Here is a 26,966-nt window from a genome sequence, read left to right as displayed (position 1 = left end):
TGAACCATCGGTCCTCTGATTCTTGCAAGCTATTCAAGTTCAACCACCTTTGCTCACAAGTGGTTGAGCAGAGGTGAAACGATTAATATGCACGGTTGGCATTAAAGTACAGGATTACTGTCTTTACTTGAGTATGTTTAAGGCATCTCATGGGAGCACCTTAATGAGCTTTGTTTCTCAGCCACTAATCCAAAACCTACCTAGTATTTCAAAGGACTCAAAGGATGTTAAGTCCTGCCTCCAACTTAATGTGCTACCGCTCTGCCATCCCGAGTATTTCATAGGACCTAGTATTTCCTTGAGTATGTTGAAGGCATCTCCCATGGGAGCACCTTAATGAAGTGGGACACATTAGCCGAAAATTCTCTTTATGAAGTGGGATACATTAGCTGAAAATGGAAGTTCTCTAAGTATGTCAAATACTTAATACAGCATCAAATTCACCAATGAAATTAGCTTGTCAACAATCACATTATCTAAGACAAAACAGCAACAAATTTCTCATGTTTGCTCATTGCACTAATTTAATATTAAAATAACGGATCCTGGATGCATTAAAGCTTCACTGCCTTGTTGTCAATACTGAGACACTTTTAATTTACCATTCTGTAACTCACTTATTGAGCAGCAAGGGATGCGATATTGCGTCACCTTAAGTCAAAGAAGCCTTAGCTAAAATGTAGAATGGCCATTGTGTTGGTATTAAATTTTCATAATGTTTTGGGGTTGATAGGGAAATCATCCTAGGAAACCTAATGGTCCTAATCTCTAGTACAAGATTATAAATTCCATTCCAATGCATGGATTCGAGTATCGATACAAGAATCCCCACATAGAGACATACTTTACCATTCCTAAGCACAGATTAGACCTCAATTAATGTATTTTCACATCAAATTGCAAATCTGCACCTTTAGAAAATACGTCAAAAATTGCACAGAGTCAATCAGTTCATAAAGGAAAAGCAACAAAAACTACAATTCCACTGATTTACTGAAGCAGTTGCTGTGCGAATGCATGAGAAGTATGACAATTTTATAAATTGGATTAGACTTTTCTTCATCATTACGTTGCAAAACTATGCCCTAATGACTATTAGTTATAAATGCAGTGTCATGTATTCAAGTAGTAGCTTCAGGAAGTCAATTAAACATGCAATAGGAAAAATTGAAACTTCTACTTATACTACTTTGAAATGAGCTCGATATATCATCCATACTACAAGTTGAAATTGGACAGCTGAAGCAGGATGGTACATATAGTGCATAGTTATACAGGGAAAATAGGGTAATTTACAAGGCCGGTTTTTGTGTTTTGTGTGTGTGTTTGTGTTTTCTGTTCGCAGAAATAGAAATAGAAAATATTTCAAAATTTCACTTGATTGAGCGTTTTCAGGAAACTGTTCTCTAGGAACAGGGTAAAAAATATATATAATTTTAGAGAACACTCTTTTCTGCTCTCTCGAAATAATTTTATGTTTCCTGTTCTTGAAAACCACTTTTATAGCTCAAAATCGAAGAGGGGCTCACATTCTTGTCTATATTCTCCTGCAAGTAAAGGTTATTATAATATCAGTAAATTCGTATGCTTCATCACTGGTTGATGACAATATAATACTGATGCAATTCCATGTATTAGTTGGTATGAGAAGTTGTACAAGCCAGGGCAGTATATATCAGAAAAATCAGAAAACATTTAACACCGCAATGAAGATAAAGAGCAAAGGATCTTCCAAAAGAATATATTTAGTTTCTTTGTTAATATAATTCAACTCTCAGGTGCTCTTAAAAGAAGTTGGTTCATTGTTTTTTGGGTTAGCCAATGCAAACAAGCTTGTCATTGTAATTCTTAAAAAGCAATACAAAGTCTTGCGCTACAAAGAAAGAAAGAAAGAAAGAAAGAGATTTACTTTTACCAATCACAGTAGCAATTGGTGCACACTGCTTGATAGCCATTTGGCAAAACCATTTTGGTGCAAGGCTCCAAGCAGATCCCACATTCATCTTCTTTCTACAATCAGCATCTAAATGCTTCTTCTTCCCATCCAATCTCTTCTTGGGGATCATCTCCAAGCTCTGACCTTAATCTTGGGCAATATCAAGCTCTGATGAATTACCACGGAGATGCTGAAGAGAAAGGTAAAACACAGCTGTAACATTGCTTCCATTAGTTTATGCAGAAATAAGGAACGACAAAAAAATAATTCATTCAAATCTGTTTAGATAATGAGATGAGGCATACCATGAAATAAGCTAAATAAACATGCTCAATGAATCAACCTACATTCATTCAAATGCACAAATTTGATGATTTCATGTCTGTGTAATGTTGAATTTCCCTGATAGAAGGGGATTGTGTGGCTAGGGGAACTAATATTTTAAGAGCTTTAAGCCACCATCTTATGTGGTTTGCCGGAAGGAGAGGAATAGGCATATTTACAATCTCTGTTTATTTTTGGCTTATTGGTTCATTCTGAATTCTTTAGGTTCTTTTGTAAATTGTATAGGTGATAGGTATGACTTCTTCCTATAAAGCTTAATTTTTTGGGAGATCTGGTGTACATGTACTATGCTGCACCCTGTTTGCTGGCTTCCAGAATAGTTATGCTAATAAAGAATAAACAAAAAATAAATATATAAAATGTGAAATTATGGTTAAAAAAAAGAAAGAAGCCAAAGTCGAGAGGGAACGCTATATCTACCCAAACCAAATGATTGCTAGGTGCCATGGATTCAAAGAAATGCCCGGCCAGAGCACTTGCCATTCATTGGAACTTTGACTTCGTAATCGTGCCTGGAACAGTAGTGCTAGAGAGAGTAAGCCAAGGTGTCTTGCTAACTCGAAGGTGGTTTGCATACATAGAATCTTAATGCTCGCTTTCCTCCTGTGTGAACAGCTAATCAGCTTCCCATCCGCACACACCTGAAGAATAGAAGACATCAACCACGGACCAAAGTTATTGTATCTTACTTCAAAACATATGATAATCTCACCTCCCAAAACAGAACAAAAACTAAAAGTTAAAAGTCCTAGTTTAAAAAAACACAAGTATGCAAGTAGCGAACTGACATTGTAAACAACTATTTGAAGTACATGTACACAAGCAATCCGTTTAAATAAATAAATAAATAAAAAGTGCAAAGTGATTATAGATGGATTTCATTTGAAGATGTGTTGGAATAGAAGCTGCCATGCAAACCAATCAGCAATAAGAAAATCACTTTAGTTAACCTCTCGAGAAAAGAAATCAATTTAGTTAGTCTGCCACAGTAGTGTCCTTAAGAGTAGGAATAATCAATTATACGCTATGAAGCTCCAAGTAAATGCATTGTTTAGAATGCAATACATAATCACAAAGACATGCATCATACATAAAAATTGATACTCTATTTTTATTAATTCCTATAATGCACAAGTTCAAAAAGAAAAGCAGAACTATGACAAAAGCAGGAAAAGAGGGAGGGGAGGGGGACCAAACTTAACAAATCCCTGATAGGTTATGTAAATTGGTGAAAAATGATGAGTATTTGGAGAAAGAAGATAGAACCTAACTTTACTAAATTATATAGAAAACAGAAAACCAATAAATTTAGATGCTGTTTATGTCTGACTCTCTTGCAGCTGAGGTGGAGACATTGTGGCAAGCTTTGATCTCGGTCCTTGACTGGGGCTTTGAATCTATTATTTTTTAATGTGATTCTAGCACTTTGGTTAAGGCAATTAATGGTCAAGTTTGTGCTCCTTGGACTGTGCAAATTATTGTGGAAGAAATCGTAGACCTCCTTAGAGCTATTCTGAATAGTGGGCTTGATTATGTTCCTAGGGAGTTTAATTTTGCAGCCCATTGGTTGGCTGCTCATGTTTTTTCTTGTTTGTTCTGATTTGTTGGATGTCCATAAGATTTGTTCTTGTTCTTCGAGTTTTTGATGAAATTCTTTACTTTTCCCCAAAGAATAAATAAATAAAATTAAATTCCAGCCAAAAAAAAAAAACCCCAAGAACCTATTCCGTTTTGAATTTTCAGAGAACCTCACTAAGATGACATTATCATGTGGCCTCGCATAACTAGGGCAAACAACCATTCAACAAAGAAAGAAACCAATTAAATTACCAAAAAAAAAAAAAAAAAAAAAAAAAAACAGAAAACCAATTATATTAGTCTCAATCAAATAACTATAACAGCAATTCAACAAAGGGACAAAAAATAATAAAAAAATAGAGTAAATGATTTTTTTTTTTTTTTGATAAGTAAAATAGAGTAAATGAATTTAAGGGAACCACAGAGACAAACTCACAATTGGCATGCCGCATATGAGTCAGTCTCAAGGACCTCGAGCGAATGTTGGGAGGAAGGCAACCCCACTCTCTCTCTGTCTGTCTCTGTCTCTGTCTCTCTCTCTATATAATATATATATATATATCCTGTGTTCATTGGTAAATGGTTGAGGCCACTCTTTGAAATACAGTATCTAATTTTTTTTCTGTGTTGTCCCTCATTTTGACTCTTGTTACAGTATTCTACTTCTCAAATTGTGTAGAACAAAAAAATAATACTCCGCTAAATCTCCTCCGCATCGATATATTTTTCAAGTTGTCCCTCATTTTGACTCTTATCCCAAGTTGATTCAAGCATATGTTTGCATATACACACACATATATATCAAATTAAATCAATTCAAATACTTGAAAGAAGCAAAAGCTGGCAGTAGACATCCATCTAAGGGAAGAAACAGTAAAAATGAGTTTTTCTGGTTCATGTGTGATACGAATAAATTAACCAACAATTTCTATCGATTGATTTCTTGAAATGGTGTGAATTTTTTCTTTCCGTTTCAAGTTACGAAGCAATATCTACAGGTATATACACAGTGTATGTGTATGTAATTCAATAGGTGAGAAAAATAAATTGAATTCCGAGAATTTACGTACCAGAGGAGGAGACAAGTGCTTTAAACTCTTTCTTCCTCCCACAGCTCGGCCCTTAATACTCTCTCTCTGGATTTCTACACAGAACAGGCTCAATTCCCTGGTGCAAAGATCTTCACTTCAATGCGAGGATGTCGGGAGTTCGAATCGCCTTAGGGCATTTTATGAAATGTTTGGGTAGTCATTCCTTGTAAGTCCTAGATTATTGATTGCTCTAAGACATTCAATACCACTCCCAGTTCAAAAAAGATGAATAAAAAATAAAATAAAAGAACTGCTAACACAACCTCGATTTGAGTGAAAATACTCCAAGTAGACACATGTAAAATTAATCTAAATTTCTAAAATCCTTGGTTCAACAATTATTATATCAATTAGTCAAAAATCGAACTTCTATACTTTTAAAAGCATAAAAAGTGTAAGATATAATAGAATATTAAAATAATGGCTTGAGATTAATTTATGAGTTTGAGTGCGGTCTTTACCAATTTTTGAGATGAATTTCAACTTGGAATCAATTCAAATGCTAATAGTGAATCATCTTAAAAATACTCTATCTGTTCAATGCGGTGGTTTCAGTTATGAAAGCACAAAATACATTATTAAAATAAATTTGAACAATTAAAATAGAGTTTCACACCATTTTTTTCCTTTTTGGTTGAATATGGATTTAATGGAAAACATGTCCAATAAACAACACCGTGTACATTATATAAGTGGAATACATATTAAGAATCTCACACTTAATTATAATACAAATCTACAAATGATGGTGTATCACATCATTTTGTAATGAAAATGTTCACATTTACTAACGAAAAGGCTTGAAATAATTTTTTTTATAATTTTTTTTTTATTAGCTGATGTGATTGAATCCTATATTTATGTAAAATGTCAGTGTTAAGCTCTCATGAATTCGAACTACAATAATGTCCATGGTAGTTAAATCCTTATCATTTTTTTTTTCTTTTTTTACATCCAAAAAAATATATAATCTTAAATCTTATATTAAATACAAAATTATCTTTATTATTGAGAGAATTATGTAAAATTTAGAAAGCATGTTTATTTGATTGATATTCCAAAATATAAGTTTTAAAATATTTGAATAAAACATTTGAAAAAAGGATTTTGATTTGTAATTTTTAAAACTAGAATGGAGAGGGACTCGGCCGAAATTTGTTCCATTGTAATTGGGCCACTAGCAGTGGCGAGCACTCTGGTTTAATTTCTAATTGGGCCTTATTCTATAAGCCCAATGAGAACGACGTCGTATACCTAAATTTACAAAGCATATCGCCAAAATCTGAAAAGGGAGTCTTGGTTGGGACGTACCACTCCGAGACTCCGATGACGCAATGACACAGAAAGACTGCTTCCCTCGATATATATATATAGAGAGAGAGAGAGAGAGATTCTCTAGAGAGAGAAACAGAGAGGTTAATTTGTTCTCGAGGGAGAGGTATTCAACGAAGAGGGAAAAACCTACACACACAGTACACACAGAGAGGGCTTGCAAAGGTTCTCAGTACTCAATCGTCAAAGGTGAGCTCTTTCTCGCACTTAACTCTTCCTTTTTCTTCATGTATACACGTGTGTTATGCATTTGCTTTTTATTAGAGTCATCTTAAAACTTAATTATCTAATTAGGGTTCTAGTGACCTTGATTGGGATCATAGATGTGCATGCGCATTATGCCTGTAATCTTGAATGATCAAACTTTTTGTGTTGTCGATTTTCAGTTCTTGCCCTGTCAGTTCCTACATTGTAAATAGAGACTGTTAAATTTTGTTTTTCACATATATATCAGTGTGCATGTGTATTTATTTTATTTTATTTGTGTAACAAAGAATCAACTCGCCCATTAGCCACTTTAGACTCTTGGATGGGTTGTAATATGTGCAATCACTGACAAACCACACGTCATTTAAATCGGATACTTTTGGGTTTTGTGGGAATCGAACCCAAAACATCCGAGTTTTCATGCTATTAACGTATGTATGAAAAATAGTTTTCTCAATTAATTTGTTAACTTTGAGAATTGGGATAGATTTTTCCTCCAAGTGAGCCAATTTTCCTTTTGTTATGATGGGTTCACAAACAAGCTTTCAAGGGATTATATATATATATATATATATATATATATATATATATATATATATATAAGTGTAGCATGCAAAAGCACACTATGCAGCAAAGACCAAAGGGGACTCTAGTTAAATCACCAATATGGGTGGATGAGGAGGTACAATTTGAGCTAAAAACTTGGTGGCGCACTTTCATGTTTAAGTGTCTTGAGGCGATGGGAGGCACTTTTTTTTTTATTTTATTTTAAATTTATAATTATTTGTATATATCATTGAAAGAGCCCTCAAGAGGGCATCCCGAAACAACTGCACAAAAGCCAAAAAAGAATAATGGGAGGCACTTCATTTCATATGTTGAGAAATAGCTGACCCATCTTTGCCATATATTTCATACATTAGGCATGTTAATACTTGTTTGTATATTTTCTATTGTTGTCTCTGTAGGTACTTGATTTTCAGGTGGGTTCCAGATCATCACAAAGTAACAAATGGTGAGGTAAATCTTGCAACATGATGGAATCCAAGGTGGATTGAGAAAGGTGGAAGCCCAAGTAAACAAGAGAGAGAGAGATGGCAGTATATATGTGTGAACACCATTGACTCCTTGATCCATACTTTAGGGGTTGTGTAGAGAACCCATTCTGAGAGAGAGAGAGAGAGAGAGAGAGCTTAGAGCTCTCGGTCTAGGAGGAATTTTCCTTCCTTGTTTGTCTGCCCCCTTTTCTTGGCCTTAGGCCATTTCCTTTTATAGGCCAAGTGAGGGTGGGTGATGTCATTGATGACATCACATGTGGGTCCATTGACAAAATAATTAAAAGAGATTAATTTCTCAAATAATTATAAAGCCATGTTAAATAAGATGGAGTCAAATGCTCGGGAGTCAAAATGGTATCTTTCTCTGCAAGTCAGGTCGAATGTCGACTCGGCGAACCTTGGATTTCAGCCACCAAACCAAAACCTCCTCAGATCCCAAGGAATCCTGAGTCATGCTCCCAACTCAGGTCTTCGTTCTTCTATTCAAAGCATGTTGATGCCGTGGCAACTTTGACCGTTGACTAGGTTATGTGGGCCATCGCTACTGATGTGGCGTAGCTCGTTGACCGTTTTAACCAAGCTGTGTGAGCCATTGTTGATGATGTGGCGTTTACCATGTGGACTCGAAATATAGGTATCAACATTAGCCCCCTTGCGCGAGTGAGCTTCGTAGAAAGGTAAAGGTTAGTCGTGCATAAAATGATGTTCATTGTATAAACAAAGGGAGAATATTTTGAGATTCTTAGAAGGAAGAAAAAAAAATTATGAGAAAAAGTTTTAAGCAGTAAGGTGTGTCCTCAGATGAGGCATTTCATCTTGGGTAAGTGTTCTGAGTCGCTCGATGGGAGTCGGATCAAGGAGGAGTCCATCGATCGACTAGTGACAGTTTGGGACTAGGTCACTTGATGGACTTGAGTTAAGTCTGAGGCTCTGGGTCGCTCGATGGAAGTTGGATCGAGGAGGAGTCCGTCGATCGGCTAGTGACAGTTCGGGACTTGGTTGCTCGATGGACTTCGAATGGTGAAGTCTGATTGATGCCCTAGGTCACTTGATTAACTTTTATGATAGCTCATTCAAGGCTCTGGGTTGCTCGATGATTTCGGGCTTGATTCTATGTCGAGGTTATGGCCATCTGTGGATGATATGTTGCTATTATGTGGACCGCAAATATACCGGTACTAACAGTATGGTAGTCCCCCCGCGCGAGTGAGCTTCGTAGAAAGTAGAATGTTAGTCGGGCATAGAATGATGTGTTGTAATCGTAAAAGAAAATGAGAAATCTTTCGAGATTCCTAAAGGAAAAAATAAAATTGTGACTCTGGGTCCATAGACTGACAAATCGTGGCGTTGGGACAGAGGCTCTGGGCGCTCGATGTCCAAGTCAAATCTAGGCTCTGGGTCCGTCGATTGACTAATCAAGGCGTTGGGACAGAGGCTCTGGGCGCTCGATGTCCAAGTCAGATCGAGGCTCTGGGTCCGTCAATTGACTAATCAAGGCGTTGGGACAGAGGCTCTGGGCGCTCGATGTCCAAGTCAGATCGAGGCTTTGGGTTCGTTGATTGACTAAACAAGACGTTGGGACAGAGGCTCTGGGCTCTCGATGTCCAAGTCAGATCGAGGCTCTGGGTCTGTCGATTGACTAATCATGGCGTTGGGACAGAGGCTCTGGCCCCTCGATGTCCAAGTCAAATCGAGGCTCTGGGTTCGTCGATTGACAAATCGTGGCGTTAGGACAGAGGCTCTGGGCGCTCGATGTCCAAGTCAGATTGAGGCTCTGGGCCCATCGATTGACTAAACAAGGCGTTGGGACAGAGGCTTTGGGGTGCTCGATGTCCAAGTCAGATCAAGGCTCTGGGTCTGTCGATTGACTAATCAAGGCATTGGGATAGAGGTTTTGGGCGCTCGATGTCCGAGTCAGATCGAGGCTCTGGGTCCGTCGATTGACTAAACAAGACGTTGGGACAGAGGCTCTGCCTTGATGTCCAAGTCAGATCGAGGCTCTGGGTCAGTCGATTGACTAAACAAGGCGTTGGGACAGAGACTTTGAGCGCTTGATGTCTAAGTCAAATCAAGGCTCTGGGTTCGTCGGTTGACAAATCGTGGCGTTGGGATAGAGGCTCTGCGCGCTCGATGTCCAAGTCAGATCGAGGCTCTGGGTCCGTCGATTGACTAATTGTGGTGTTGGGACAGAGGCTCTGGGCGGTCGATGTCCAAGTCAGATCGAGGCTCTGGGTCCGTTGATTGACTAAACAATGCCTTGGGATAGAGGCTCTGGGCGCTCGATGTCCAAGTCAGATCGAAGCTCTAGGTCCGTCGATTGACTAAACAAGGCGTTGGGACAGAGGCTCTGGGCGCTCGATGTCCAAGTCAAATCGAGACTCTGGGTCCGTCGATTGACTAAACAAGGCATTAGGACAGAGGCTCTGGACGCTCGATGTCCAAGTCAGATTGAGGCTCTGGGTCCTTCGATTGACTAATCATGGCGCTGGGATAAAGGCGTTGGGCGCTCGATGTCCAAAGTGAGTCGGATCGAGGCGTTGGGCTCGTTGATAGATTTTCTTTAGTTTTAGAGCATTCGAGGCCCAGGGGCTCTCAATGATCTGCAAGTATGGTAAGTCAATGTGTATCCATCAAATGAACCAAATATAATATAATGCTAAAACTTTATAAAGTCATAGAAGAAGAGTTAATATAAAGTTGTAAATTGAGTGATTTAACTGTACCATGTGTATTAAATGCTATGAGTTGTTTGAGTGACGATATTAGTAGCAGTTTATGTTGATAGAGGCAATATTAGAACACGTATATGTAATGTAGTAGTGACCCCACAGAGGAGGTGAACATTTTGAAAGGCAGTCCTCGAATGGGACTTGCACAAATGTTCTGGTAAATGTAGAGTCAAAGACACACTTGGATCATTTGAAATTTGGAAAGTTAAAGAGATATGTTTTTGTCCACATATGACGTTGAATGATAAAGATATATGATGTAATAAACATTAGATAAAAGGGAGTGCTTATAAGATTACAAATTGAGAGAGAGAAAAAAATAAATAAATAAAAAATAAAAAATTCGAAATACTTAAACTATATCATTAGTTGAAATGATTAAGGATGCAAAAGTTTTTTTTTATTTTTTATTTTTATTTTAATTAAGGATGCAAAAGTTGTTTCACCAAATTTGAGGCCTTAAAGCATTTTATGAGACTAGATATATCACCGTCGAGGCAGTTAAAGAAACAAACTGTGAGTCACATGTGTCACTTGTAAGCAAAAAGCATACACCTTTTTGTATTAGTAACTAAAACAAAGAGTGTTTTGGCAGCTACTACTTGGTAGGTACATGGGAGAAGATATACATTATATAAACATCGTGTCTGTGTCTCTCTCTGTATATAGATAGAAAAATCGACGGGCCTCATCGTGAACAGTTGGCACGAAATGGACCGGCAATTGAGATGGTGTCATCGATAAGAGCTACGGGAGTGCTCGTCGATGAAGGTGGGAGCCCGTCAATCGAATGGTTGCTGACAAGGGTCGCTGGGTCATCGACCAAACTGGGTCAATCGACAGGTTGTGTTGATAAGAAGCGCTGGGCATCGACTATACTGGTTGTTGCAGGAGATCGATGGGCTATGTTATCGGGAGGTATCGAAGAATCGAAAGGTGAAATCGACGGGACTTTGTCAGCAATGATCCGTGGAAGTCATCGATAGAGGCTGAAATCGACGGGCTGAGGTGGGTAGGATGAAATCGATGGGAATTAAGCGTCGCTGGCGTGAAATCAACGGGCCTTGCCATCGACGGGCTTCGGCGCCGACAGCCAGTTGCGCAAAATCGAAGTCTGATAGCATAAAATCGACTAGATGTCGACGGGCTCAGCTTCAAGGACAACCGGCGAACAAGTGGCAGCGAAGAAAGCGAAAGGTGAACAACAAGCAGTAGTGTCGGTGACTGTGAACGGCAATCGACGAGCCGTCTGTCGGTGACAACGAATGACAAGGGACGGTCGGATGGTGACGACGAACAGCGAAACCTATATGTCCAATCCCGTCGTGCGCTTCAACTACCCGATCGGCGAGCATGGTAGGTTCGATGAAATCGATAGGTTGTCATCGTTTGGAAAACAGTTTGAACGACTTGCAGGAGATCGACGAGCTTTGTCGTAAAACTGGTGTTGCACGACATCGAAGGTTGTCGGCGTTTGGAAGAAACGTTTTGTAGGAAATCGACCGGCGTTGGCAATTTGGAAAATGTCTCCATGATAGCGATGGGTGGGTTATTGACAAGGTAGCTAGAAAGGGTCTACAAAAATGGGGCAAGTTTGGTGGCCCAAAATCGGCGGGCTCAGTTGTTAACAAGGGGTAGCTAGAACTCAACGGCATCGTTTACAAGTTTGAAGTCCCAAAAAATCGATGGTTCATCAATGGGATGGAGGTCATCGACAAGGTGGACTGATCATTTGAGTTGTGGCCGCAAAATCGAAAGTTCATCATTATTTGATTGCCCAAGATCGACGGGGCCTCGTCGTCGATTAGGTAGCTTGGAATCGATTGGCTTTGCTAGCAAAATTAGGGAGCGTGTTTGTCAAACCAAACGGTTTGAACAAAATGGATGGGTTGGCGCTGGAGATCGACGAGCGTCATCGATAAAAGCGGAGGCATGGAATCGACGGGTGTTTGGACAAACTGTTTTGTACAAGATCGACGGTATTGTTTTGCATAAAATCGAGTGAGTTGGAATCGACGAGTGTATTACAATGGCATGAAAATGGGTGCATGAAAATCGACTGCATAAAGGGACGAGTTTTGTCAATAATGTTGATAACATCAATAGATGGGTGTTGAGACAATTGTTATGAAAATCGATGAGTTGGGTTAATAGGTTTGAGACTGGCTGGCTGTTAAGAAATCGACAAACCCAAGAGCGCAAATGGACAATCGAAGGCTGCGAGCCATGGACAATCGAAGAGGTGCGAATGTGCACAAGATCGACGAGAGGTGGGTCGTCGACGGGTGCACAAAATCGACGAGAGGTGGGTCGTCGATGGGCTCAGCTTTAAGGACAAACCACCAAACAAGTGGCAGCAAAGAAGGCTGAATAGAACAGTGAGATTGACAGTTGCATGAACTCGCTGGGTGCATGAAATCGATGATCCTTGTCGATTAAAACTGGCATGGTATGTCATCAACGGGTGGGTATCGACGGGTTGGTGTCGAGACGATTGTTGGCATGAAAAAGGTGCAGGTAATCGACGGGTGGGGGTTGTGAAATCAAAGGGTCCATCAACACAGCAAAAAGAAAACTGCAGCCTCATCGTCAAAAATCAATGGATCAACGTCGACAAGAACGGCGAGCACGCAATCGACGGACAGGTCATGAATCCATTGGTTGATAAAATTGAGGGGTCGTCAACCATTGCAAATAAAAATGTTGGTATGTGCAGCAATTGCAAATATATGGGTGTAAAATACTTTGACTATGTAATGGCCAGTGGGATTTCTGGGTATCCAAAACAATTGGATGTTAAGTGCGAAGAAGCACCAGTGGAGGAAAGAGGCATGTGCAAGGTTGGTTGTGAAAATCACTGGTCATGACCAAACTGGTGGTCTAAAATCGACAAGTAGGTGTCGTCGTCGAGACAGTTGCATGAATTTGACGAGTTTCGTTGTTTGGCTAGGTCCTAGAGCAGTTTGAAATGTGAGAATATAACAGTTCAATGAGATATCCATTAAATGGATAAGGATGCCAACTAACGCTATATATATATATATAGTCTCGATAAATGTGTAAAAATGTAGTATCAAAATATCTTTTTACTTTGGATGCTTTATTGCCTAATTTTTAGGCTTTATTGTACTGTCAAAGAGAAAAGTTGTGGGGATCCAGCTAAGAATTTTGTTTTATGTGACCGTAAATATTTGTTTTATGAGAAAAGTTGTAGGGAGCCAACTATCTGTAAAGAAGTGTGCAGGTGGGCATACAGGAAATGAGTGGTGCCAGGTGCATACGGGCATTGTTTTCAGATCATCAATATATATAGATATATGCATGCCTGTATGTATTTACAAAAGATAATCTAGAGAGAGAAAAAAAAGTAAATAGGAAACAGAGTTTGAGAAATTACAGATCGCTGTGAGCTGCAGGATCTAATCTCGTTGATGTAAAAGCAAAAAAAATGGATAAATAAATTTGTGAAATATATATATATATATATATATCTGTATATTTTAATTTGAGATAAATATGAGCTGGATGATAAGAATTGGAAGATGACAGCTGTGAGATAGTAGTAAAGGTACCAGTTATGTAATAATAAGACAAAATCAGTTGGGATATGTAAATATACTATCTGGCAAAGGAAATTAAGATTAAAAAATTTTTCCTTGAGGTATGAGCAAATGTGAAATGTTTTGTCAAAATGAAGGAAGCAATAAATATATATATATGCACACATTTTTTCAAGCAGATAAGCAAGAAGAACAAATGAGTCTGTGTTGAACATATATAAGCCAATGATTGAACAGCTGAGTTGGGCCATTGATTTATTTGCAGAGCGAGCAAATGTAAATGATTTGACTAAGGCAAAACGAAATAAATGATGCAAAAGAAAATCAGTTGGTAAAGTTACTCTTTGGAGACCACATCAACAGAGAGCAAGCAGGTAATTAATCACGTTGATTTGAAAGCAGGGCAAAGAAATAATAAGTAAACGAGTTGGGGAAGATATCACCGGTTTAAAGCAGTAGTGTGTCTGCAAGGGAGTTTTCTATGTCGGTGACCGCAAATTTGTAGTACAAAATACCATATCTATAGAGGGCTTCTGAGCTCTTCCATATCCACAAAGAGCTCTTCTCACGATTTACACAAGAATACCTCTCCAGTGAAGTCGCCAAATGTGGGTACTTGATTTTCAGGTGGATTCCAGATCATCACAAAGTAACAAATGGTGAGATAAATCTTGCAACATGATGAAATCCAAGGTGAATTGAGAGAGGTGGAAGCCCAGGCAAACAAGAGAGAGAGAGAGAGATGGCAGTGTATATGTGTGAACACCATTGACTCCTTGATCCATCCTTTAGGGGTTGTGTAGAGAACCCATTCTGAGAGAGAGAGAGAGAGAGAGAGAGAGAGAGAGAGAGAGAGAGAGCGCTTAGAGCTCTCGGTCTAGGAGGAATTTTCCTTCCTTTTTTGTCTGCCCCATTTTCTTGGCCTTAAGTCATTTCCTTTTATAGGCCAAGTAAGGGTGGGTGATGTCATTGATGACATCACATTTGGGTCCATTGACAAAATAATTAAAAGAGATTAATTTCTCAAATAATTATAAAGCCATGTTAAATAAGATGGAGTCAAATGCTCGGGAGTCAAAATGGTATCTCTCTCTGCAAGTCTGGCCAAGTGTCGACTCGGCGAACCCTGGACTTCAGCCACCAAACCAAAACCTCCTCAGATCCCAAGGAATCCTGAGTCCTGCTCCCAACTCAGGTCTTTGTTCTTCTATTCAAAGCATGTTGATGCCGTGACAACTTTAACCGTTGACTAGGTTATGTGGGCCATCGCTACTGATGTGGTGTAGCTCGTTGACCGTTTTGACCAAGCTGTGTGAGTCATTGCTGATGATGTGGCGTTTACCATGTGGACTCGAAATATAGGTATCAACAGTCTCATAAGTCAGATTTTGTTTATTTGCCTTCTTTTCTTTTCATCAATTTTGTTCCACACAAAATATGTTTAAAATTTGCAAGGGTTTGCTACAGAGACAAGATGGGTTGCAACGTAGAAGCAGGTGCAGAGTGCACCCATAATTGTCTATTGATTCATGGGAAGAAGAAAGGCCTGTCACCCACCATTACCTCATTTATTAAACTCATGATTGGCGATGATTTTTCTAAAGCTATTGTTGAAATATGTGGCTCAATTTCTGCCAACTCACCATGTAATTTGCTCACCCATGTCATCATCAAGTCTCATCACCCATGACATCATCTTCTTGGCCTCCAAGTATATGTGTTCAACAAGCTTTTTTCTTGGTCTCCAAGTCCAGCCTATGCATGCGTGGTCACTAAGTCCAAGAACAATGATGACATTTTGGCTATAAATAGCCTTGATCTCTATGGTTCAATCATCCAACAATTGAAAGTGTTTACTCAATATAGAAAGTGAAAGTGTGAGAGAGTTTTGGGTGTGAGCCACTTAAGTATTGTATCTCTTTATTTCCATAGTGAAATATTGTTCTGTCTTCTCTCCGTGGACGTAAGCATAGTCGAACCACGTAAATCCTTATCTCGTTTGTGTGTATGCCATTTTAATTTTCTTGTCATTAATTTTCTCTTTTGTTCTCAAAACTCCTATTTGATTTTTTTTTTTTCATAACAGCTATGGTATAACTTCACATCTTTTTTCTCTCTCTCTCTCTCTCTCTCTCTCTCTCTCTCTCTTAGTTAATTTAATTAATGTGTTGCTTTATATGATTTTAATGTTGCTTCTCTGTTCTTTTTTTCCTCTTACTTATTACACATTGATTCACCAATTTCTTCTTTCTCTGTACATATCCACTATTTGTTTGATCTTACACTTCTTTTAACAGTCTCTTTTTATTATTTTTTTGCTTGTTAAATTTATATCTCAAAATACATGTTTGTCTACTTTTGACCTTTGGTATTGATTTTTATTTTACTATTTATTGCATAATCTAATGCCTTTCAATGTTTAATTTTGAATTTGTTTTAGTTTTCGTTAAATGGTGGGTCTGCCTTTCATAATTGCCATTTTTTTAGGAAAGATGGTATTTTGTGTGTTGCACATGCTTATTTGCGCATGGAAATCAGTATTGGATTTGATCATTATTTAGCTTGATTTGTCGTCTGCTAAAATCTGTGGCACAGTGAACAATCTTGTTGTAAGATTGAGACCACAACTGGTTTTGCTGCATCATATTATGTGAATTTGTTGTATCAACAATTGTGGTTGGACAAGTTTGAATTTGTGGTATCGAGATACTATTAACTACTGGATGTTGCGTGCCATTAAGTAAAGCATGTTGCGTTGAACACTTTGAATTACTAAACAGAATCTAACGTTGGTATTGTATCTAGTTAAATTTATTTTTCAACCTTTTTTATACAAGTTTTGAATATATTATTGAAAGAAGGAAATAGTTGAGGACGAGAGGGGGGAGGAAACAGTTCTGAACTGGCTTGAACTTTCTTTCTGTCAAAGATTCTTGGTGTGCCATGCATATGTTGTGTTTTCTCTGTCTTTTCATAGTAGATAGATGGGTCCTATGAACTCTGTGGGAGTTTTCTGGTTACCATATACGAATAATTGAAATAGTAGAAATCAAATGTACTGTGATAGTAGAGGAGTTTTCTGGTTGTGATTTACGAATAATTGATCACTAATTATTAGCAAAGTCAAATTACACTAGCCAAATGAAATAGTGGAAATCAAATAAATGCCCATTCAGTCTGTGAAGTTGCAATTTATAAAGATGTTACTACATTTGTTTGACACGGAGTTTTATTCCAGTTAAAACTAAGGACTTGTTTATCTGAGAAGCTAAGTGGATTGATTATTAATTATTTTATGGGTTAAATACAGTAACCTTCTGTGAGGTTTTTCCAATTACACGTGGATGAAACTTTTGAAAAATCTTGCAATTACCTCCCCTCTAATGAATAGTGGCTTAATGATGTTAACTTTTTGGGTGATTTTAGCTTTTATACATCGTGTAGTGGCAACTTTGTCCACACTTATAAAAGCAACACTTGGTTTTCTGTTCACACTCTACCCCCAACGATTTCAACCTCCTCCTGCCGTCGCCACCACCACAACCAACTAGTTTCCGACTCCCATTTTTTCTTAGGTTTGAACAACAAAATGGGATCCTGATGTAATTGAATACTAAGAAACCTCCAACTTCCCGATCATGATCCAATGAGAAAGCATGCCATCCCTGCTGGAACACAATGGAGCCACTAATATTGGATATTTGTTACTATCCACCATCGCCCAATTTATCCTCAAGATTAGTTTTCTGACCAACCAATTCTGATTTTAAAATCCCAGTTCATAATTTAACCCAACCATCTCTCTCTCCTCTCTCCACTCCCTCTCTCTCCTTTCCACCTCATCCCACCATACTCAACGTCTTTGTCCGTCCCTCCAATGAGAAATTTCTGAATTACAGCTCATTTCGGCCGACCCACGAATAGTAGAAACTCGCTCGGAATAACGCTGACTGAACAACAAGTTAACAACAGGTGCATCACATTCCAGTAATTCATGGTCCAAGTTTTGATTTTCGAAACCCAGTTCATAGTTTTAATCATGTCTAGAGTTTTCTTCTTTTTTTTTTTTTTGTTTTTTTGAAAGGTCATGTCAAAAATTTTCAATATAACTCAGATATTGATTGTGTAAAACTTAATAATTTTAGTTCTAATTATGGGGTTGTTCAAGATGTAGCTGAGTCTGATTCCATGAATGAATTGAAATTATAAAATTTGGGTGAATCTGTTCTATGGAACAAATTTGAAGGTTGGGTTGATCAGTATGAGAAGGATTTAGAGTATTGTGGCATTGGGTTTTGACCTATATTTAGTAAATTTTGATTCAGATGGTAATGTCAAAAAGGCTGTTGTTAATGAGGAAGAAATCTTGAGAAGTGGAATTGAGCATTCGTTGTATAACCAGAGTGAATTTGAGGACTTAACAGAAGTGAAATCAGAGATCTCTCATGCAAAAATTTTAGCTAGAGAAATAGAGAGTGGGGGTTGCATGTTTCAAAGAATGAAGTTTTTGGGTAATGAAATTAGATGATAAATTGGCATCATGTGTATATTCTAGTACTTGGGCTACAAAATCTATGAATTTCTATAATAAAGTTCTGGAAATCAGAGCAATGGCAAGGTATGCACGTGAGATCCTTTTCCAAGTGACAACAATGAAGATGATCTGACTGTGTGGCCTAGGCAAAAAATTGTCTAACTGTGTATGTAAATATGGGTTTATATATCTTGTTCTCTTCAGTTCAGTAATTCATTGTTCTTGTTCAAATCGGGTTTAGGTGCATGGCTTACCAAGAACAATTATATATATGGTAATAAAGTCATTTCAGATGAAGGGATGGGCATTTTGGTCAGACTATGCAATGTTTTGGACAGAGGGAGGTATTTGTAATAATGAGCCAAAGTTGAGGGGAACATGGTGCAAATTTTTTTAAAAAGTTTCATCCATGTGTTATTAGGGTGGTCACGGTCAGTGTATTTAACCCTTTTTTATTTGGACTAAAAGTATATTCTTTTCCTTCAACACAGTTGCGCTTGTTTAGTTGGGTTTTTCTGTTGACTGCATCAATGTTAAATAATATTCTAGATTTTGTTACGAGTATCTGGATGTGCATGAGATGGATGAAGTCACTTCTCTGTTTTTGCATTGGAAAGGACCTTAATGGCAATGATGTACATACAGGCATTTTCAGTTCTGGAGATTTTTCTTTACTATCCATAAATCTTTTCTAAATTGTGCCATTCTTTTGCAGTTCTTGCCTCCTAAATTTGCTCGAACTGTGTCAGCTTTGGTTGGTCAGAAAACTTATCTGGAGGATGAAATTGGGCAGCGTTGGATAGTAACAGTATCCAAGATTAATGGCTCCATTGCCTCGGAAGGGATGGCATGGTTTCTCATTGGACCATGATCTGGAAGTTGGGGATTTCTTAGTATTTAATTACATCAAAGGATCCCATTTTGTTGTTCAAATATTTGGGAAAACTGGGTGTCAGAAGCCAGTGTTCTCTGAAAAGAGCCATGGACGTAATGGTCCGGCGGCTGAAGCAATTGATAATGGTGCGGCTGAAGCAGTTGGAAGTCTCTGAAACATCTCACTTTGCAATGAATTCAAGAAAATGATGATTCTGTGAGAATGGATAAAATGATATTCATGTCTAGAAAAGATTCTGGCAGTGGAAATACCTCTGGGCATCTCCTGGACACATCTGCTGCAGAAGCTGCAAGAAATAGAAACAGCCATGCTGAGATATCGAATATGGTTATAAAAGAATGCCAGAATGCAAAGAAAAAGAGAGTTGCACGATCAAGTTAGTTACTTTATTAATTATGTGTGATCTTAGAAGTCCTATGTACATATATATATTTTTTGTTTTATCATTTCCTGTATCATCATTATATATAGATATATATATATATTTTCCCTCACATTAAAAATGCTGAACCATTAGCAGGCAGTCATGGAGTGTTTCAGAAGGAAGGTAGTCCGAGTGTCCTGCAGAAATATACTGGATCTTCAGAGTTCTGTGACCTTCCAGTCTCTATTGCAATGCAGAATTGTCAATTTGGTTTGTGTTCTGTCCTTGTTACCAATTTGCATGGTGGTTTGTTGGAGCAGGATTCTGTTGTTTCAAAAGCTTCAAATTTTATTTCATAAATATTGTATTTGATCTTTATCCAATAAATACGAATTAATAGCTATATTAAACAGGTGAATGGATGCAAGTGGTTGAAAAAGAGAGAGAAATGTGCAGTCATGAGGAGACGAGACATGGTATCATTTTGCTTTTACTTCTTTTATTTTGTTTAGAACACAAATGTGCACACCTTAGGTTTTCCATCTCAGTATCAAATACTTGAATGAAATACAAGAAGGCAACCAAAGGTCATCAATGAGTGCGGGCAAGGTTCAAGTTCGGCTATAAACGATAATAATAAAGGAGACAAAGTGGTGAAAACTGAACCTCTTGATTTGATTGTTTTTTCCTCACTGGATGCCACCAGTTCGGTGGTGGGAGATGGTCAATCATTTCTTGTATGTTACTCATTAACTCATTCTGCTCAATGTGTTTGCCTTTGTGCTCTGTTTTTCTTGCATTTTTTTTTTTTTGTTTTTCTATAATCAAAACTAAATAGCTGAGTCAAGAATAGGTTTACAGCACAAAGTCATTCTCTGCTGGCATATTATATTTTTTTATTTTTCTTTTTTTAATCATATCATTTGGTAATAATTGTTCTATGAGTTATGTTGTTCCCTTATTTATTTTATTTGTGAGGAATAATCTGTCTTAATTCAATCCTTGTATGTTGATTACCTTTATTTTCTTGACCAGAACGGTAAAGAAGTTAGTCTAAGATTGTAGGCTTAGATTGAAAACCTTGGATTAGAGGAACATTGACAGGTAAAGGGATGAAGTTAGTCGACGCTACCACTAGAAGAAAGTTCATGTAGCTTGTTTACGCAAGACTAAGTAGGTATGAGAGAAAGAGAATTGAAAATACATGATATAAACTTTATTGCATTGGAAAAGATAGAGAAAATGGTTTAGGTATAGTTTTAGATGAGAATTTAAAAGACAATGTTAGAATTATTAAAACAATAATATAATGATATTTGTAAAAAATATTGAAGCACAATTTTTTTTATAAGTATATTAAATCAGAATTTTGGTAACATATAGATGAATTAATTCATAAAATACTTGAAAGAGAGAAATTATTTATTAGGGGAGACTTTATTGGTCATGTGGGAAAAAATCTTGGAGTATATGAAATAATACATAGGATAAAATCATATACTTTTCTAAGTAGAAAAGTACCTGCAAAGATTGTAATAGCACTCTAGACGAGAGTTTGACATCACTACATTGGTTGAAGGTCTTGCACGTGTATTAAAGGAATATCAATGAAGCGAATAGGATATTAAAAGAAATGACATGGAATTTAGAATGTGAAACTAAATCATTGTTAAATAAGATGGCTGAAAGTATTACAGAATAGAAATTCCATCATTGCTAGATCAGACACAAAAGCCTTAGCTGACTGTCTCATCCTCTTTTCGCAACAGATTTTCCAACCCATACGATCGATGAACAAGGACATTGGGGATAATCATAAAACAAAAAGTGAGTATTGTAAATTTTGGCCAAAATTTAGAAATGGAGAAACTTTTGCAAAATACAGATATGCATAGATAATAGGTTAAATAGTTGTGAGAGGAGCTATGTGTAGAGTGTTGGATGATATTTACTATAATCTAGGTATAAAGGGCAACAAGAAGAAAACATACAAACTTGTTGAGGGAGAGGATAGATAGATAGATAGAGATTGTATCATTATCAAGTGCATCAAAATTGAGGGTCTAAAGGTTTTAGTCAAAGATGATACTGCTAGGATTGGTGTCTCAAATTCTCTCAATAATTAGGTTTTCTTTTTTGAGTCCTATTATGTATGGTACTATGGTAATTTCCTGTAAAGCAAGTCTTGGCCTCTAAGGAAATTTCTTTTTGGGCAAGTTTTGGTCTCTAAGGAAATTTAATCATTGGCCACTAAAAAATTTGTTTTTGGGTTTCTCTATTATAGAGATTAGAGACCTAGATTATTGTTGTGAGGAATTCAAAGGGAGAATTGAGTTGAGAGAGAAGAAGAGTGCATGTAGTAATCTTCATATTTGAAAAGAGAGGAGGAAGTCATTATTAGTAAAATATTGTATGTTGCAAGTTGATTGTTTGTTTTGTGATTTGATTTCCATGCTTGGAATGTGATTTGCTTCCGCTATGCCGAACGAAGGGGATTCAATTCCTGGGTTCTTAGAGACATAATATGATGGACTTCTGAAAAGAAAGAAGTTACTAATAGATATATTGATGTTCTAAAGACAGGACTGATGAGACAACGGCCATAATTAGAACAGTTAAAGGGAAAACAAGTGCATTCCCCATTATTATAGGTCTACATTCAAGGATCGACATTAAGATCATATCTTTTTGCCTTAGTTATGGATGAACTAATAAAACAAATATAAGATGAGGTTTTCATGTATTTTGCTATTTGCTGATGATATTAGTGAAAAGTGATAAATTAGAGGTTTGGAGAGAAGTTCTAGAATCAAGAGGTTTTGAGATACTTAAGACTAAAACTGACTACATGGAACATAAGTATAGTAAAACTAGCAATAAAAGTAGGGATGTAGTCTAGGGAGTCGAGAGGTACCAAAAAGCAAACATTGTTTCGCCTAGGCTCAACTATACACAGAGAGGGAAAATTGAAGATGATATTCCTTATAGGATAAAGCTAGATGGATGAAATGGAGTAGTGCTCCTGGCATCTTGACTCTTGAGTGATCGGCGTGGCATATACCTCTAAAAAAATTATAAACAATTGCTATACAAACTTTATTGGACAGAATTTTGGGTGACCAAAAAACACCATATTCGTAAAATGTGTTGAAGAAATACTAATGTTAGGGACGGATGTGTGGTAAGATAAATAATAGAAATGAACAAATTAGAAGTTTGAAGTAGGATCGATTGGAAATGAAATGAGAGAGAATTGATTAAGATGGTTTGGCTGCGTCCATGGAAGGCCAATAACTATATTGGGTAGCATATGTCTTCTTTTGAAGTTACGGCTTTAGATTGAGCATAATGACGAAAAAACTCTGCCAATGATAATTGGTCACAGAGGTTCTGCAAATAAATAAATAAATAATAATAATAATAAATCTGTTTTACTCTGTTAAGATAAGATGGATTACAACTTAAAAGGAACCAAACACCTATTCCTTCTACCTATACCATCATATACAGTGACGGACCTAGAGAATTGCATGAGAGGGGGAGGGGTATCATCAGAAATTGAGTGGGTGCATTTTTAAGATTTTCACAAAATTATATGTAATTTGTAAAAAAATAAAAAAAAATTGTGGGGGCGGCTGTCCCCCCACTGAGGCCTTAATAGGTCCGTTCCTGATCATATACCCTTTCCTATATAATTATAAACTAAAAAATTAGAGATAAAAAAAGGTAAATTGGATGGTGAAACAGTTTAAAAGCCAACTATCAACACTGTTCAAAAGACAGTTTTTGTGTATTCCTATATATTCAGTCTCTCTCTCATTCTATACTTACATTTCTTTTGCTACATGAGTATCCTTTATTTTTCTAGCATAAGATTGGGCAATGGATGTTATCCAATTACCTTGTCTCCTTACATTTATAGTATGTCTAATCTTTTCAGACCAACTAAACTGTTAACCAGCTCGTCTAACGTTTTTGGATTAAAAAATTAATAAAACAAGGATTAGGAATGTAGAAAAGAAAAGAAAAGAAAAAAAGGGGGTTCGGACCACCAAAATAAAGAAATTGGTTTCTTGAGACACTAAACTAACCATAACATTAAGAATGTAGAAAAGAGAGAAAAAATCGGTGTCTTACGATATGTACTTGAGGATGAAATTAAATCATGGATCTCGAGTACCCAAAATTGTGTTGGAAACATTGAATTTCTTGTGAACCAGGTTTTGATGATTCTTTGTAAATCCTTGCTTGGTGTATGGTTCTAAAATATATTCAAACGGTTATAATACCATTAATATATATGAGGAAAGAGAAGTTGATTTAGCTATGATTCATAACCAAACACATTCTTGGTGGGACCATTCCAAACTTTTCTATTGTCGGGAATGTTGATGACCTACACTGGAAATTGCAATTGGATGATTGTAATCATCTAGCCGTGCTACTTACTTGATTTCCTCTTCTGGATGTTTCCACTTAATGACTGGTTGTAGTCCCTATACGTATCACACTGGTGCACCAGTGAGCTGATTTTGGGGATTCTTTGAACTGTGCAGGAGTTGCCAACAAGCTTGCCATCAATTTCATTCAAGGGTAGGACAGTAGTGGATTATAAGAATTTTGTATTCCTTGGAGATCCAGTTTCAAGATTGTGGACAGTTCTATGCCATTCGGAATATGGTTTCAAGGTTCTGGAAAGTGGGTCGGAAGGATTTAGCAAAGCGAACAACCTTCAACCAGGATATCAATGTGTTTGCATTTTCAGGAAGTAGGATGAATTTCAAACCCTTTAAGTTCCTACAGCGACGAGATTGGGTGTGTGGGGAGCACAAACAAGCAGAGCTACAGCCACAACACTATCCTCCAATCAAAGCTGCAAGAACTCAGGAAACAGTTTCCTCGTGCTGTTATCATCTATGCTGATTACTGGAACGTCTACCAAACAATCATGGAGAATCCAATAAAAGTTTGTTTCAATGAGCTCTTCAAAGCTTGCTGTGTATCTGGTGGAGGGCCGTACAATTTTGATGTGTGTGCTGCCTGTGGTTCTCCGTCCTCGAGCTCCCGCCAGAACCTTCCCAGCACAACAATTAGGATGGAGTTCATCTCACAGCAGCAATGCACAACTTTGTAAACTAGGGAAAAAAAAAAAATGTACAACTTTGTTTCTGACTCACTTCTCAATGGAACATTCAGTCACCTTCCATTCAGTTACTTGTTAAGCAGGAAACATAAATCAGGATGTAACTGATTACCGTCATATTAGATATGTAGTGTTAGTAGTTGCTGGAAAAATGTAGCAACAAAGTTGATATGTATAAATTATAAACTATTTAGTAGAAGGTCTTATTGATTTTCTCATATATAAAAGAATTAGAACATTCATGAATTATTATTTATTTATTTATTTTTTTAAATCTTAGCAAATTAGGTAGGGAGCTTCAAACATGGGCATACCTACTTGGGAAACTGTTCTACCAACTAGGCTATTGGATAATGCTCGAACATTTAGCAACTCGGCTATCTGAAGAGAATATCAAGGCTATACTTGAATGGCCCGCATCTATTACGATTGCACAATTGAGATCATTCTTTGGATTGTCCATTTTTGGAACATTTGTCTATACAACACTTCGACGGTCTCATAAATCTGAAGGTTCCTGATGTAACACTAACATTGAAGTGCTTGGAGATACTTAATTTATTGCTTTAATGTGGAAAGTATTGAGATTTCTACAATGAATCTCCTATCATTTAAGTATTTCGAACCAAAAATAAACTTTCAATTTAAGAATGTCAAGCCCCCTTGATTTGTATATTGGGGTGACTATTGCAAATATGTAATATATAAGTTTTTGGATATAATTAAAAAATGTTATCAAAGAAATTTTTTTATTGCCTTTATTTATTTATTTATTTATTAACCGCATTAAATTCATGTAGCACACTTTAAATCTAGGGTATAGGCTGTTGTTGGGAATCTAACTTCTTAAGATGACGACTTTCAGTAATTTGTTATCATATTGACAGTGAATGAATTATCAAATTTATCCATGGTGGGTCCATAGTGATATGATGTATACCTTTTATAATTTCAATGTAAGAAGGTTAAAATAGAAATGTGAAAAAAAAAAAATGAAAATCTGGAACATTTTTTTTTTTTTTTTTTTGAGACAGAAGGAGAATGTTTTAAAATATTATTTGGCCATTTGAGTTACTTTACCAACTTCTAATAATATTGTAAAGACTAGATATGTTTACAAAATTTGAGAAAACCTATTTATTATTTATAGTTTCATTGATGAAGTAAACTTTATGCCGTCTGTTTTTTATTTGGGTTAATTACAATGACACCCTCTGAGAAGATTTATCATATTGACAGTCATATATAAGTTAGTCATTTTTTGAACAATGACACCCCTCAAGTTTGAAAAAGTTAACAAATACACCCCAATGGTCACTTGCCACCTCTGACATGTAATGAATTGACATTGTTGTCCTTTGACTTATAAATTGACCAATTTAAATAATGAAATTACCTTGTTATCCTTGTATAATATTTATAAAAATAAAAAATCCAATCCCAATACCATCTATTACCGGTCATACAGTGGTTACTCTATCACCACCGTGAAGCTCTCTCACCTAAAATCACCACTTCAATTAGTCAAAACCGGAATCTTCAACACACACACACACCAAACCTTCAACATACATACATATAATGGTGGCCATTGCCGTCGGCGCCGACTCCACCACCGTGAAGCCTTCTCACCCAAATCACCACCACTTATCCAAAACCCGAATCTTCAACACACACACACACACACACATATACCTCCAAGATCAAAACGGTGGCCACAACGGCGGTGCTGACTCCACCACATCCTTCGCCCCTAAGCTCGAGAAAGATCCGAAGAAGCGCATAGTCATCACAGGGATGTGCCCAACATTGATGCCGCTGCCAGATCCGAGGTTTCAATGGCAACGGCTTTCTTGGTGGTGATAGTGGCAACGATGGTAAGGGATTTAAGCGCAGAGAGGTCTAGGGATTTGATGGTGGGTTTGAGGGAGAGGCCGTGGGTTTGATTAGGGTTAGGGTTTGAGAGGCCATGGTTGTTATTCGTTGCCTTTGTTTTTTCTGTTGTGGAGGACCGGCGGTTATGGTTGTGGTGGTGGTGGTCGAGGATCGGCGGTTGTGGTGGTGGTGGTCGAGGACCAGCGGCTGTGGTGGTGTCTATGTTCAGAATATTATACATGTATAACATATATATATATTTTATATACTATCAATTACAGATAGAGAGAGGAAATAGAGAGAAAGGGAGTTGGGTTAG

The 26,966-nt window shown here is 37.2% G+C and overlaps 1 protein-coding gene across 1 annotated transcript; it reads left to right on the top strand.

The window, feature by feature from the left end:
- The first annotated feature begins 6,298 nt into the window (after nucleotides 1–6,298).
- Nucleotides 6,299–24,997, top strand: LOC132303834 (uncharacterized). The gene is made up of 5 exons (XM_059801268.1): nucleotides 6,299–6,471; nucleotides 19,086–19,641; nucleotides 19,786–19,899; nucleotides 20,043–20,105; nucleotides 24,186–24,997. Exons 2-5 carry the CDS (start codon nucleotides 19,467–19,469, stop codon nucleotides 24,224–24,226), a joined length of 393 nt encoding a protein of 130 aa, XP_059657251.1. The 5' UTR covers nucleotides 6,299–6,471; nucleotides 19,086–19,466; the 3' UTR covers nucleotides 24,227–24,997.
- Nucleotides 24,998–26,966: the final 1,969 nt, after the last annotated feature.

The sequence above is a fragment of the Cornus florida genome, unplaced genomic scaffold (genome assembly GCF_030987335.1).
Source record: "Cornus florida cultivar Cherokee Brave unplaced genomic scaffold, ASM3098733v1 CherokeeBrave_3.0.0_Hap2_Chr04, whole genome shotgun sequence".
Lineage (NCBI taxonomy): Eukaryota > Viridiplantae > Streptophyta > Magnoliopsida > Cornales > Cornaceae > Cornus > Cornus florida.
This window is presented reverse-complemented; position numbering and strand designations above follow the sequence as displayed.

Coding starts and splice junctions, on each gene's coding strand:
- LOC132303834 (XM_059801268.1), top strand. CDS start 19,467: ATGGATAAAATGATATTCATGTCTAGAAAAGATTCTGGCAGTGGAAAT. Junction 19,642..19,785: donor AAAGAGAGTTGCACGATCAA/GTTAGTTACTTT, acceptor AACCATTAGCAG/GCAGTCATGGAGTGTTTCAG. Junction 20,106..24,185: donor TCATGAGGAGACGAGACATG/GTATCATTTTGC, acceptor TGAACTGTGCAG/GAGTTGCCAACAAGCTTGCC.